Source organism: Gymnogyps californianus, chromosome 2 (assembly GCF_018139145.2).
Source record: "Gymnogyps californianus isolate 813 chromosome 2, ASM1813914v2, whole genome shotgun sequence".
In the NCBI taxonomy this organism is placed as follows: Eukaryota; Metazoa; Chordata; class Aves; order Accipitriformes; family Cathartidae; genus Gymnogyps; species Gymnogyps californianus.
In genome coordinates this window covers 82,143,481-82,158,719 of record NC_059472.1, presented here as the reverse complement: position 1 = coordinate 82,158,719, position 15,239 = coordinate 82,143,481, and the positions used below count along the sequence as shown (strand labels likewise).

Below are 15,239 nucleotides of genomic sequence, written 5' to 3'. Positions count from 1 at the left end.
AGTTCCTCCTTTACAGTAGGAATAATATTTATTCACATAGAGTGGTAATTTTAATTCACTGGCTTTCACCAAATATACACACATCCATGGAATGTTCAAGATACTGACAAACTAAGCTGCTAAGCTTAACTTAATTGGTTAGAGTCTCATATGAGTTAAAAGCTGAGTTCAGAATAATTCACTTTAACCTTACATATTTCTCACAGATACATCTCTACAACACACCATGACTTTTAAGTATTCTGTGATATATATTTTGGGTAGAATTTGATCCTGGTGGATTGACAGGCAATTCTTAATGAAAAGCAGAAATCAGGAATTAGAAAAAAATACTACTTGGTACAAATAGGACATTTAACAGGTTTCATATTTTTGTTTCATATGCTTTTAGGTGTTGAGAATACTATATTAGTTACTGTGGAATGATTCCTGATTCAAGTATGCTCATTAGTAAAGAAGGGCCAGCCTTTCTTTTGAGACTGGATAAAATTACAATCCTTATTTTAATAGACAGGAGGATTAACACACAGGATTAATATCCTTATTTTAATCAACAGGAGTTGATGTTTCCAGAAACTCTGAATACCTCAAAGTGGAGAGGGAGTTCATCACCATGTACCGTTAAAACTAAATACCCACGTTCTGTCTCTAAGAGAGTGAAAATGGTCACAGTCCTGCAGTCTTGCCTCGTTCCTTTTCTTTTTTTGGCCAGCAGCAAAAGATAACTACAGTTTTCATCACAGCTCTGCTTGTGGTCTCAGATCTTGATTCTAACATCATTTACAAAATTGTAAGATAAAATGTTAAACTATTCTGCTTAATAAATAGTAAGATTTTTGAAAGGTGAATGTAATAGAATGTGAAGATTTTGTATATTGCTCAGGATGTCCAGGCTTCTGGGCACTCAGAAATCTGAGATGCATCCACTGTAGGTGTAGATGTTCTACTCAGTTGTGTACATGCAGTAAGCCAACACTTCCAGGAACTATCAACTAAATTGCTTGTGTGGTGCACGGATGGACAGTATCTCCACAGTAAATGTTATGTTTTCAGAATGTCCCAAGTAAAATATTGGTACAGCCTTCCAAGCAGACTGAGAAGTTACATACAAGCCAAACTATCTGTATTATGAGCTCTCTGATACATGAAAAGATAATGGGCATTATGACTACAGGCACTCCACGTGTTAATAATTTATCAAATAGGTAGGCATTAATGGTGAGCTGCAATTTTTGTGGCATTGATTCTTTTTAAAAAAAAGACATAAAAATAGAAGCCTGTAGCCAAAAATGACATTTCAAATATTTGTGTGTGTGTGTGTACTCAAAACTATGCATTTTCTATCCAGGCTAGTCAATAAGTTAACAATATCACTGCATACTAAATCATGTAGTCAATGTGTGCTTACTGCACAACATGTTAGAAAACTTAATTATCTAATCATCTAGACTACTAACATGATAAAGTAAGGAACAGGCATTTCATAAATGTTTTGTTGGACCTAAATCATTGTGTTCTTTTGCTTCTGTAAAAGAGTTTTATTCATACGTACACAGATTGCAAATCCTGTTATGCATAATGAATGACAGTAGGAAAGAACTTTTTCTTGTCAGAGCTGCCTGATTGTGGCAATATCAGAGCAATTAGAGCAATCTAACAAAAACTTTTTGAAGTCATATAATTGATATGTCTTCAGGTTAATCATGTTATGTTATAATAGGTCACTGCCAGCTATTTTTAGCTACTTTTATATAAAATATGCGTTCCAGAATGACTAGAGGGAATGAGACGCTTCAATCAGCAGTGTCCATAATAAGCTGTATTTCTGAGAGAACAGTGTGGAGTAACCCCCAACAGCTCTTTGGTTTAAGGAATTTTGGTGGATTACAAACTGGGACAGTTAAAGCTGGTATACATTTGGGGAACCATAAGGAAATTTCATATGTTCTTTATTAAGGATGTAGGAAAACCTGTGGTTTCACTGCAGATATTTTTCATGTAATATATTCTAAGTACAAGCACAGTCTCAGTCAGTACTTTTTAGATCACTTTTCTGCCATGTATTTTACAATAATCAATGGGTTTTTACAAGGCACCATTAAAAAAAAGCCAAGTTAATATTGATTTATCTCAAAGATAACAGATCTTTGAATAATATATCCATCTTTATGTCAGTAAGGACATGCATATAACTGTATTAACTTTATTCTTTAACAATTAGACCATCAAAGCAATATGTTTCTTTCAACTTCTGGAAGTCTCAACCTCAAAAAATAAGAAATTATGCAGTATTTCTGCTTGACAGAGCCCTTAGAAGAAAAGAGGAGCAATGTTTCTGGGTTCAGCATTAGAACTATAGTGTACCATTAATATACGTGAGTCCCAAATGATTCATGAAAGGAAGACCAGTGGTAAATAAAAGATTAAAAGAGCCAAACATAATGAAGTGTCAGTAGAATAAAAGTGTAGGTAGTTTCCAAGGGACAGACAGTATTACATTAAAATCAGAAGCATGAATTACATTTTGTTTATGAAGGCACCATTTTCAAAGGAAAGTTTCATCATCATTGTATATTAAAGTAAAATGCGTTCTTTTCATGGGCAACAGAGATGGCATGGTACATCATAACGCTACATATATGATGGGAAGGAATATGCAACAGGATCCTATTTCATAGAAATTTAAATGAGAAGTTTTTTATGAATCTGAAAAATGACTCAGTATTATTTTAGTTATCTAGATACAAATATTTAATGTTTTCTTTCAATTTCTAGTTTTTAAGCAAAAATGGTAATCTTTATCAAAATACTTATTTTTTAGGGTCATGTACTTTACAGAAGCTGACACTAAAAGGCTGTATATATCTCTAACTTGGCAAAATACTTAGCTAAAAGAACTGTTACTGATTATGGACTGTATAGTCAGCAAATGACAAAAACGAATTAGGAAGTAATGATATAATTTATAATCATGAGCAATTAAGAGTTGTGAGACAAGTTACATGAAGAAAATGAGAAACACTTTTACGGAAATAATGGATTTAAATTATGACACACTAATAATGAAATCATTCAATTTGGAATGTTAAATAATTCAGTCTGTTAAATTCTAAATGCAATTTCTCAACATTAACTATCACTGAATTATTTTTACTACATTATTTTTGTGACCTCTTTATTGTAAGTCATTAATTTGACATTAAATGGTGAAGTGATTATAACAACTTGTGACAGGCATACAATAAGGTAAATGATTGTGAGAAATCAAATAAAGTTTAACTGGGTTTTGATACTATAGAAAGAATCTTAGGAAAAAAGTCTTCTGTTCCTAGGTGTCTGTCAGAGTGTATATTCACACATATTAGCTATGCTGTGAGTAAGACTTCAGGTAGAAGAAAACAGTGTGACCACAACTCCAGTTCCTCTTCACAAGCCTTCTTATGAAATGCAATGCCACCAAAAAATACAGTCCTGTGTAGTTCCTCTTGTTGCCTAATGGCTAATACTCTCCATGGCTAAGTAAAGGACTGAACCTTCACTATTTACATGTGGATAATGTCATAACTATAGAATACCTTCTTCATTATGTGAAAAATATGCCTGTCTTAGTAAGATCTGTTTGCTTTTTATAATTTGTACCCAAACTTGGTAAAACTTATGGGAAAAAAATCAAGACGTTCACTTCCCAAGAGGCAATCTCAGACTGTTCTGAATTAAAGCTGATTGGAGTGGGGCAAGGAGGAAGACATTTCAGTTGAGGTAGGTTAGTCATCAGGAACATTCACAGCCTTCTTGCCATTAGCACTAAGGAGGGACATACACAGAAAATGAGGTCCCCAAACTGATCACATTAGAGCTTAATACCAATCCATCCCACCCTATCACTCTTAGGGTGTTGGGTTCTTATGGTAGACTGCCTAGCACTAGGAGGCAAGTTAGCAGTTTTGCATGAAACTTTCTGGGCCTCTTGAATGCCTTCCATCTTAAGCACACAGTCCTTCCTCCCCTATCTACTGTGGGATCTCATCAATTAGCTTAACTTACAGATGTAAGATGGAGTGGAGATTTCCTCCACTAATAGGGAGGAAACTTTCCTAAAATGTTTAAATTGCTTGGTTATTGCTGACCTTCATATTGAGGAAGGTGGAGGACTACAGTTTCTTTGGTAGAAGAAAGGCAGTGACTACCACAAAGGCCAAAGTAGATGAGTAATAGAAGAAAACATCTGACCTCTTTTTGGGGTTCTTGGTTGTTTTATTTTGTTGGTTTTTGTTTTGTTTTGTAACTTTTCTTCGATTTTTAAAGGCAAAAGAGTTAGGAGCTACAACCTGTGGAACGCTTGTGCATTTTCTCAGTAATTGGGGTGGCTCCCCTTCCTGGTTGGTAGCATGCTAATATGCTGAATCTTTGGAATTATTACTGAATTTAATGCAGTTGAGAGATTCAGTTGCTTGCATTCTTGACAGACAATTCATCTGATCAGGAGAATAGCAAAATAACTAGAATACATTCTTGAGAAGATGCTAGGAAGAGGTGAGGATCATATCTATGTTTCTTAGGACTTTTCAAGGTCAACCTTTTCTAGAAAGAAAAGTTTGGGGAAAGCCAACAAAAGCCCTCATGCGATGGAAAAAGATGGTAGGAGTGGTTGATTCTGGTTGGGAGTGGGAGATGATAGGAATAGAAATTGGTTGTCAGACAACACCAGAATAAGGGATGGGCTTTATATCTAGACTGCATGCTACATTACTTATCCGAAATGTTTGGACTACTTTTCCTTCTGTTCAGTGCTATCTTTGCAGAACAATTATGAGCAATCTAAGTTAAAAAAAAAAAGAAAATCAAAATAAACTGAAGTGAGTTTAGGAACTTCTGCATTGCTGAAATTGCACTGTGAAAGATCTGCTGTTTATTTCAGTGATATAACAGTCTCTTCAATTTATTGCCAGCTTCTTCCATGAATTTGACAGTTTAATATTTTGTGACAGTTAAAGCTTTACTTCATGTAAATGTACTTTGATTTCAGACATTCCGAATAAATTTATTACAGGTCTGTCTCACACTGATAAAGAAATAAGATAGAAAGAGATACATAACCAATAGCATTTTTGACAGTTTTCTGCCAAGTCACACTATGTGGCTTCAGCTGAGAAAAGAAAAATAATTTTGTTGAACATAACCCTATACAGTCTAAAGAGAGTTCTATGAATTTCAGTCCTGACTTTTAAATCCTGTATACAAGTAATATCTGAGTCATGAGAAGCTCACACCATTCTGTCATACATCACTTGTTAAAGACATTCCTTGACCTTATTAAAAAAAATTCTAACAAAGGAAGTGAGCATCCATAGGTGCTTTACCATAAAAAAGGTATTATTTAATATGAATAGCCCCATTCCAAACCCTGAAGTTCAATGAAATAGCTAGTATGAGTTTAATAAGTTCATTATAAAAGGATAGTATTTCAAACAGACACTTTACAAATTGTTTTACAGCTATCTTTTTGTACTATTATATTCAGAAGGCTGCAACAAGAGAAGGCATGCAGCACCAGATGTGCAAATTAGGCAAGAGTAGAAAAGTTAATGGAAAAAGCTGAAAGAGAAGAAAGAGGCAGAGGACCTCATTGCTCACCCAGGCTCTTCACAGTGGTGCATCACGGGAGGAAGAGAGCATAAGTTGGAACAAAAGAGGATCAGATTGGATATAAGAAAAAATGTTTTTTAAGAAAAACGTTTTTCAACCTGAGGACAGTCAAGAAGTGGAACAGGTTGCCCAGAGAGGCTGAACAGTCTCCATGCTTGGAGGTTTTCAAGGTGTTACTGAATAAACCCCTGAGCAACCTGGTCTGATCTCATCACTGACCCTGTTTTGAGCAGGAAGTTGAACTAGAGACCTCCCACAGCTCCTTGCAACCTGAATTATTCTATCATCCTATGATCATACAGTACTGGGTACCCAACTGCTGGTAAAAAGCGAAAGCTTTCATAAAGTAACAGGAAAAAGGAAAAATAATTGCCAGATGGGAAAAGAGGTAATAAAGCCCTTACTGCAGTAGCTTTCTCCACCTGTTCCCTGTTGCAACCGTAGAAGGGGGCAGGTATGTTCAAAATAAGGAACAGGAAAGATGGCAGTCTACAAAGTCTGCATACTAGCTCTGGAATAGGTGGTGGGGCTAGAGTGGGGAGTCTGCCAAGCTAATTTAGACAATTATGGTCAAGAAAGACCATATATGTTAAGGGTAATCTAGAATGCTTCTTTCCTTATGCTGTGTTTTGCTTTTGTGACTCTTTGTTTTAACAGAATTTTATTTCTATTCTTATCTTGACAGAATTCAGTAAGCATACTCTTTTATATTTACATCTTGTCACACCATAAATCTGAGTCACCTCACATATGGAGGATACAGCCTTCCCTGGAAAGGTGGACATAATTGGGGTGCACTTAAAAGAAATATTCCTGCTACGTATATTCAGGGGTCCTCCTGAGTCTTCACATTGCTTCCACACTAGGGTGCAGGTGTCTCTTTGTACTGTTAACACTGGTTTATGCAGAGAAAGCCAACTTCCTTGGTATGTCCGGAACTTCTTTGATGAGCAGCACGAAAGTGGAAGATGGCTTCAGACTTTAGGGGGGTGGGATGGAAAGGAAAGTTGTCACTTTCAACTTGTCACGCTAACATAAAACATACTTAAGATTTTCTTCCCAACTTTTTTTTTATTCTGTTCATTAGCCTACAAATATGAAAGGCTGAGTTCCATTCCTAAGACTAAATCTTTTTCTGCCTATGTATTCAAAACAGTAATAAAACTATTAACTTTTCTGAAGTTCACAGCTAGATGGTGATGATAGTGATGCTGGAGGGGATGGGGAAGCAACTATTAGTTTCACTTTAACTAAAAGTAAAATAGGAAAAAAAATTATATAAAATGTCAGTATTGAGGATATTAGTAAAGATCTATGAAGATATGTATAAATATTAAAATAATTTCTGATTTCAGGAAAAAAGTGGAGTTGAATGTACAATCACAGAAAATAACATTTTTATCTTATACAACTTTGTTTCTCTTTTAGTGGCAAAGCATTACTATAACACTGGTTGAGAAAGTGCAGATGGTTGCTGTAATCCTAGGATCTCTGTTCTTAGTAGCAAGTGTGACTTGGCTTCTATGGTCAGCCTTCAGCCCCTATGCAGTATGGCAAAGAAAGGACATCCTTTTTCAAATCTGCTATGGAATGTATGGTTTTATGGATCTAGTATGCATAGGTAAGCTCAAAATCTTTAAACAGCACAGACTGTGGTTTAAGACTGTGACTATATCTATTTTTCTAATTGGTCACTCTAATCGATCACTCCAGTTCTTTGCAGATTTATTCTCAGCTGATACCTTTGGCAAATACTGACTTTTTACAGTGTTACAAATACTGCAAAGAGAAAAGAACCCAAGAAGTTTTACTCTCAGATTCATCAAAGCGTCTCCCCAAGATAATGGCGGTGAGAACAGGATCAGTTTCAATTTTTTGAAAAAATAGACCGCTAGAAAAATTCAGGAATTTAAACAGATGAAAATGACAAAGACATTATTAAAATAATCGGTATTATGTGCTTTCAAGTCTTCTACTGATGCCACTTTGCATTAGATTGTACCATCATGAAGCGCAGAAGAAGCCCTTGAGGATGTCATCAAACTACATATCCAGAATTAAGTTGCACAGACTTATATAGGTCACTGTGCCAGTAATAGAGAAGAACAGAGAAGACAGGCATGAGTTCTTTGTACATCATAAACAGTTATGAAACACTCTAATAGTGCTAACTATAGTAAGTTACTTTACTATTAAAGTTTCAAGTCATTTAACTCTAGCTGAAATCTTATAAAAGAAAACGCTATTTACTGCAAAGCTATTTTGACCAGTTTTGAAATTTCTGAAAATATACTGGACCCGGAAATGTTTAAATAGAAATCCCTTTAATGTTTGATAAAACAACCTTGAATTGATTGTTAGAATAGCTGCGATTATTTGCAGAGATAATTTAATGATTGCAGTAAACATGAAACCACAGTCTTAGAATTGCAATTCCAAGAAAATCCAGAAGTCAAACGCTATCTGATGTTTGCTTTGAGATTTCTGAGTGATAAATGTTGATGTTATCCCAATCTCATATATGAGAATTCAGAAGGACAGTGCTGAATTCTGCTCAATAAGGTGCAAAGAAACAGAGTGATTCCTAATATCAACGCTTTTGCTCCAACCATAAAGCCATATCATCTTTTATTGAAACCATCCCATTACTGTAAAAGTATTTGTATTTCAGCTGGATCAGCAGTTCTGTTTATTTTGTAATTTTTCTAAGAGAAGCCCACTCTGGAATAGCTTAGAACACAGGCTTTCTTCTGTGAACCCAAATCTTCTCAGACAGCAGAATGAACAGAATCTAGGTCTCTAATACTCTGGACAAGTGCTGAGCTTTTAAATGAAAAAAAAAAAAAGGCTCAGCTACATGTTCTCTTACCTGCTGATTGCTGAATACCACTTTTTCTGGCTTAACACTCAATATTGAGGTTTTTTCTTTTGTTTAAAAAAACAGTAAGTGAAGAAAAAATGTGCTTCAGGCATTCTAAATGTTTCATTTATATGGAATTCTGGTTTTTTTTCACAATGATTACAATTGTAAAAGATTTACTTTGGTATGCATCAACTAGTTGGAATAACCAGTTATGTCAAACTATTTCCATTTCTTTCCATTTGTTTGACTGTTAAAAAACCTAAACCAAATTAATCTCAAAATCAATCGAGAAAGTCTGTGGGTGATCAGAAATATTAGTGTATTTATCTATAGAAGTAAACTATTGGAAGGTGAGCCTTCAATAGATTGGTACACGCAGTTACGTAGCTGCCTTTCAAGCCAGGCAGGCTCAAGCCACCTCTGGACTGGAAGCTACTGAACTAACATGTACCTCCCATGGCTGTGGAGCATCTAGCCTAACTGGCACCATGCAGGAGCAAAGTAGACATGCAGCTGTCTTCACCCACGAGACAAACTGACTTGCCTGTAATTACATAAATGCATATTTTATAGTCCTATCACAAATAATACATGGAATTTTTTATGTAAAACTGACTATAATTAAACATATTTGGACACTGTTTTGTAATTATGAAGTTCAGTGCAGATATGACTTAACAGTTTACTAAACTGTATCTGGAAATTCAGAAAGCTGTATAAAGGAGGTTTGGTAATTGTAGAATTCTGATGATCCAGATTCATTCAGCCCACTTATTCTGCATATAATTTGAAGTAATCTGCATTCTGTAAGCTTGTAAGACCAGGAGTTCTTGTAACTCTTGAAAATATTTATTAATATATTCAACTTTATTCAATTTTATCTTTTTCTTTCATCATAAAGTGAGGGATTTTAGATTGATAGTTTTAATTTTAAACATTCAAATGAAGTTCTCTAATAGATGGATGTTATTATTACTCATGAATGATTTTTTAAAAAACCAACACTGTCCATTATGCTGATGACTTTCCAAAGGCATTAACATATGATTTTACCATTGCATATTATATATAATCTCTTATATCATAAAGCTTGTAATGCTTACAGCCAGCCACAGTTCTCACTTAGTATCTCCTCTCCTCTCATTTGTGTTTAGTCATCCATGGCATTCTCTTAGTTTTCAACAGAATTTACAGTGAATGAATACCTATACTCCCACTGGAATCTCTCTTTATTTCAATGAAAAATCTGTGCAGACATATGGGTTTTCCTGTGCAGCACATATTTCAAGACAAGTGCTTGAGTTACTGGTGATATGACCAAGACTTATTCCAACTGCCTTCAGTTATGCCTCCCTATAGCTTTGCATAAACAATATGAATATTTTTGGTCATTTGTGAAGTGTAACTATCTGAATATATTTGAAATGTTTTGTTTTCATGATTTTTAAAAGCAGTTTGCCTAAAGGTACTGACATACTTATATGACATCTTTGAAAACTTGCACATATTAATTTGTTTTCCCAATGATTGATTTATACACCATACGTAGCGTACCACCCACTTCCTTACCAAGTAAATTACATGTAACCTGTATTTTAATTCTTGGTCTTGTTTTACTTTTCACCAAAAGAAATATCCCAAAGATTACAGATCACCAATATAATATGTTCTATTCATTCCAGTGTACATATTTTATTGGTATCTGTTGTTCTCCTTGTTCTACTCTAAATTTTTCCAGAATTCTTCCAAACAGGATCGGTTTTACTTATCAGTGTTCGTTTCCACCCTACAAGTCACCAGTTTGTACTTTTCTGCATCTAAGCTGGGCGTAAAGCTGTTCTCTTTGAAACTTGCTGACGGTAGAAGTTTTCCTAAGGCAAACCTTGAACATTTTAATCAAATAGAACTACTGCCTGTGAAACCCAGAGCTATTGCAGATAGTGCTAGGATCAGACCATCCATGTAAGGATTACCAAAGGGAGTGAGTTCATGAGTTAATATGAAAGGAATGAATAATATAAACCCCTTATTTAGCCACTGAAGGACAGTACACCAAGCCTTCGCCATTCTACTTTGTAGACCTAGCAATTATTTCTCATAACAGTGAAGTCATGTAATTTTATGTATTTTCACCGGAATATAATCATAACTACTAGTCATAAATGGTTCTAACATGAACCAAATCTCTCACAAATAATAACAGCTCATTCACAATCCCAGGACAACAGTGCAGCTCCTTTAGAGTGTGAACAGCAGTTGTAACATTGCACTACAAACGTGAATGGTGCCAGTAGTACTATGGCAAGGGAGTAAGAGATGGGAGCCAATGGGAGGTGTGAATAGCCCTCTGAAAGCCTCATTCTTCCCCGCCAAGGAACTTGATGCCTAGCAACGTTTGTGCAACTCCTTAGTTTAAAACATGTACAAGCTGAAGTTACTTATAATGAACACATTTAGCTGCACTTAATATTTCTCTACTCAGAAAGTCTTTTTTTTCACATTGGATCTAATTCTAAATAGTTCAGAAAGAATTATATTGCTATTTTTAGTGGACATGTTTCACTTTAATGCTTTGAGCAATTTATTGCATTTTTTTATATCTGTGGGCCCTAGAATAGTATTAAGACATGGCATTTTGTCCAGTGGTAAAGTCTGTTTCTGAAAACGGTCTTTTATTCCGTGGCAAAAGTTTGCAATGTTTCTGGGAGGACCAGTCCTAAATGATTATAAGATTGGTGTGATAAATAAGACAACTTTGGAACCTAATACCACCAAATCTGAATGAACTAAGACGAGTTGCCTGCTTGTAAAGACGTTCAGTATGAAATATTTCAAGTGGTCTTGTGACTCAGGATAAGAAATCCTTTGGATAGAGTGAAAGAATCTCATAATACTTAGCAATAAAAGAAAAGAAAATTATGATCTCTCCATAATCCTATTGTCTGGATCCCACTACAATCCCTACATCTTAGAAGTAAATCCTGAAGGTAAAGTCTTCTTAGAACCTTAGGACATTTTGCCAGGTCCATCATCCCAAAACTCTGTTCCTTGTAGATACTAATTGGACAGAATGTCAGAACAGTGAACACTTCCTCTTGGGATCATCTGGGTCAAACAAGTAATACTTTTTTTCCCTAGGACTGTGCAACTATGTCCTCTGTGCTGTTGAAATCATGGCATTTGGAACAAGTCAGTATTATTCATGGATTTATCCTTGTTTTCTCTCTCATATCCTCATTCATTGCTGTGGAACTCTTAAGAAAAAGGAGATTCTTTGCCATTTTCTTACAGCTTCACTTTAGTGACTAACTACTTATATTTTGATCATCAAAACTTCTCTGGACCTGGAAGATCTCCAGCATTTAAACCTTACCCAAATTTTCTTTTGTTTGTGGTCTTGGAACTGTTGGTGCTGAGAGCTTTTTTTTCCCCCGCCCCCTGGAAAATATCTTTCAAAGAGACAAAAGATCTATTGGAATTCCTTTGCCTCTTCTAGATAGGTCTTTTTCAATCTGTAGTTTTATCAGATGGAAAATAAAGCTTTTTATGGGAGGAATTATGAAAGTGCTCCCTTTCTTCTTTAGCATTGCCAAATCTGACAACTTTATTTCAAGCCTTGCAATATTTGATCCTTTGTTCAGTAGCTCTTTTAGAGCATATGTTACTAACAGCTTCCACTATAAAGAAAACTTCTCTTCCTTGCCATTGTTGAAAAAATTTTGAAAACATAATTTCAGTAAATCCTGAAAGCTCAAAAACAGTAAAAAAGAGCTCCCTAAAAGAAGTTGTCCTATGACTTTTTCTGTCATAATTCTGGGAGGATACTTTTAACTGTTTAAATGTACTTCATGTACCTCAATGATCTTTTCTCAAGTGCTTCCTTCTCTACTCTGAAATATGTTGTTCAGGTTCCAGTGGAGTGCAGGCAGGTATCAAAACCCTTTACATTGGGTAAAATAGGTTCTCTCAATTTTGCTTCATCACAGTCTTGAGCGAAATTGGGCCAAAGAATACTATGATGCAGTGACAGGTAGAGGGAAAACTATGCTCATCTCCCTTATCATTCTATAGGAAATCCAACAGAAAAAGAAAGGGGGGATCTTTGTCACAGCAATAAAACCATGGCTTATTTGGTTTGTAGATTCTGTACATGATCAAACACATTTATCCTTTTTAAGACAACATAGCCAGTCTTGAAGGTGCATTTATGTATTAACACGGCTGCTACATTTTTAGGACAGGTTGCTTTATATATATCTGAGAAGATGAAGATAGACATCTTGCAATCAAGAAAATTTTCCACTAAAATGCTATGCTGATCAAAATACATTTAGAATATTTAACATTTAATTAAGTTTATATTGTGTTAGTTTTGATGTATTGGATGCTTCAGCAAATTCTAGGCAACTTGAAAGCCTTACAGAGATGCTACATTTGCTATCATGTCCTTCTGAAAGCAATCTTTGTGTTTCTCCATCCTTCAGTGTAACGATCTTTAAAAACGTGTTAGAGTAGGCATTGCTATCTGCAAATCATTGCACCTGAATCTGAGATTTGCTGTTCATATAAATGTTTTTATCATCCTTTCTGTTTGTGTCTTCTTTCTTTGAATGTCTCCTTTCTGGTATCAGTTAATGACACTAAGAGACCTCAGACACTCAAATCACAATTTCGTTGTGTAGGAACAGGTGATATACAACCTCTTGGGATTAAGGACTATAGCCTGTGACACCGGAGATCATATTATAGATGTGGCCATGTACAGGAAAATTTTAGGCAAGAAACATACTGGACAAAAAAATTTATAAATGTTTTTGGCTAGGCAGATTGCTCTCTTCCCAAAGCAGGGAGCCAGAGAAAACATGTGAAGCTGCTCAGAACCATATAAGTCACCAGACTGGTTGAGGAAAAACCTAATAAGAAGGCTGAAGCCCCATGCATGTCCCCAGTAAATCCGTATTTGAAGTACTTACACATAAAGAGTGTCTGTATAAATACATATACATATATACATACATATGAAAAATGAAGAGTTTCGTTTAAGTAAATAAATTGCTTAAATGCATACAATAAGCATAAATATTAGCTACATGGAAGTTCATAAGCAGATTGGTCTGTTGAGGACTCCAGATAATCTGTATTTTCCTTGAAGGACCTTTTAGAAGATTTCCTGTGTCTCAACAAAAAAGATGTTTCTCTACTTTTGTTTACTGAATTTTGAAGAGAAAGAAGAAAGCCTATCATCCTTGCCATGCTCATCATAGTTAATAATAACATTTAATTTCTTCTTGCTCTACTGAAGCAAGACAGGAAAGTCATATTTACAGCTGTTTCAGGTTTTCATAAATCTTCTGTGCTTCCAAGTTGAACTAAGAATGTGAAAACAGTTAAATTTGTTTGTATCTGTACTGAATTCTACAAAACACTCTTAAACAAATTTAAGACCATCCTGTTCATTACAGAAGGTCTAACCTACTTAAAGATCTACTTAAACCAGTACAAATCTCAGTAAATAAATAGTACTTACCATGAACAAGGATAACACAAGTGTAAACAGTCAATTTACAAATCTGCCAGTAAGGTTCTTTTATATTGGTTTACTTAAATATAAATACTGTATTTAGTTAGGCATGCTCAGATTATTCCAGTATTGGTTATGTTGAACTTTCATTCAGAACAATTTTATTTCCCCTGCATGTTCCCGCCCCCCAATCTTAAACACATGAATAATCAGTTACATTGCATAGGTACAACTTATTTGAATTATCAGAGTTACGAGTAATTTAATAGGCTCTGGCAATTGCCACATTCATTACAACGTGTTACATCTCTATTTGCTCTCAGAATGGTATCTATTGACATTTTGTACAAACTCCTTTTTTTTTTCCTTAATTTCAGGACTGATAGTACATGAAGGTGCATCTGTTTATCGAGTGTTTAAGCGCTGGCGGGCTGTGAATCTACACTGGGATGTGTTAAATTACGATAAAGCCACAGACATAGAAGAGAGCAATCGAGGAGAATCCTCAGCAGGAAGGACATTGTGGTTACCACTGACTGCATTTAGAAACAGAAGTTTAGTTCATCCAACACAGTTAACCTCACCAAGATTTCAGTGTGGCTATGTATTGTTACATCTGTTCAACCGCATGAGACCTCAGGACGATTCATCAGAGGATAACGGCTCTGGGGAAGTAGTGATGAGAGTGACCTCAGTGTAAAGATTATGCTCACTGTGCTACACAGATAAGGATAATGTGCCCTGATGTTACAGGACTTTGGAATGTAGTTACGATGAATGGTGAAACCATTAACACTTGAAAAAATATACACACATTTTTTAAAAATTTAATGCTTTTTATATGATCAGCTAAAACACAAATACATTTTTCTGGAAAAAAAAAAGTCTCTTGCTTTTTATATAGTCTGGTTTATTAGATCTTTTGTCAATTTGTACCTGAGGTGTATACAATATAGTTTAACTCTTAGGTCTTTGAATGATAAGGAAACTCATTTTTAAGTAAAAAAATATATTTAAATGTATTTTCTTAAACTCTGGCTTTAATCCACTACTGTTATTTTTCCCACTTTCATGAGGATTAAACTGAACAACCTTCTTCCAAAAAGAAAAAGAATGTTGACACAAGTCAAGTACTCTTCCTTTTCTATCTTTATTTTGTTGTTGTTTGCAGCTCAGTTCGGGTGTAAGGGATATATTGTCCCTTGCCTT

General features: G+C 35.1%; 1 protein-coding gene across 1 annotated transcript in view; it reads left to right on the top strand.

The window, feature by feature from the left end:
* The window catches only part of MARCHF11 (membrane associated ring-CH-type finger 11), a 32,299-nt gene extending 17,441 nt beyond the window's left edge, over positions 1-14,858 (top strand). Inside the window, exons 3-4 of the mRNA XM_050892629.1 lie at positions 7,075-7,267; positions 14,408-14,858. Coding sequence (XP_050748586.1) covers positions 7,075-7,267; positions 14,408-14,730 — 516 coding nt within the window. The 3' untranslated portion in view covers positions 14,731-14,858. The remainder of the gene's footprint in view (positions 1-7,074; positions 7,268-14,407) is intronic.
* The last annotated feature ends 381 nt before the right edge of the window (positions 14,859-15,239 follow it).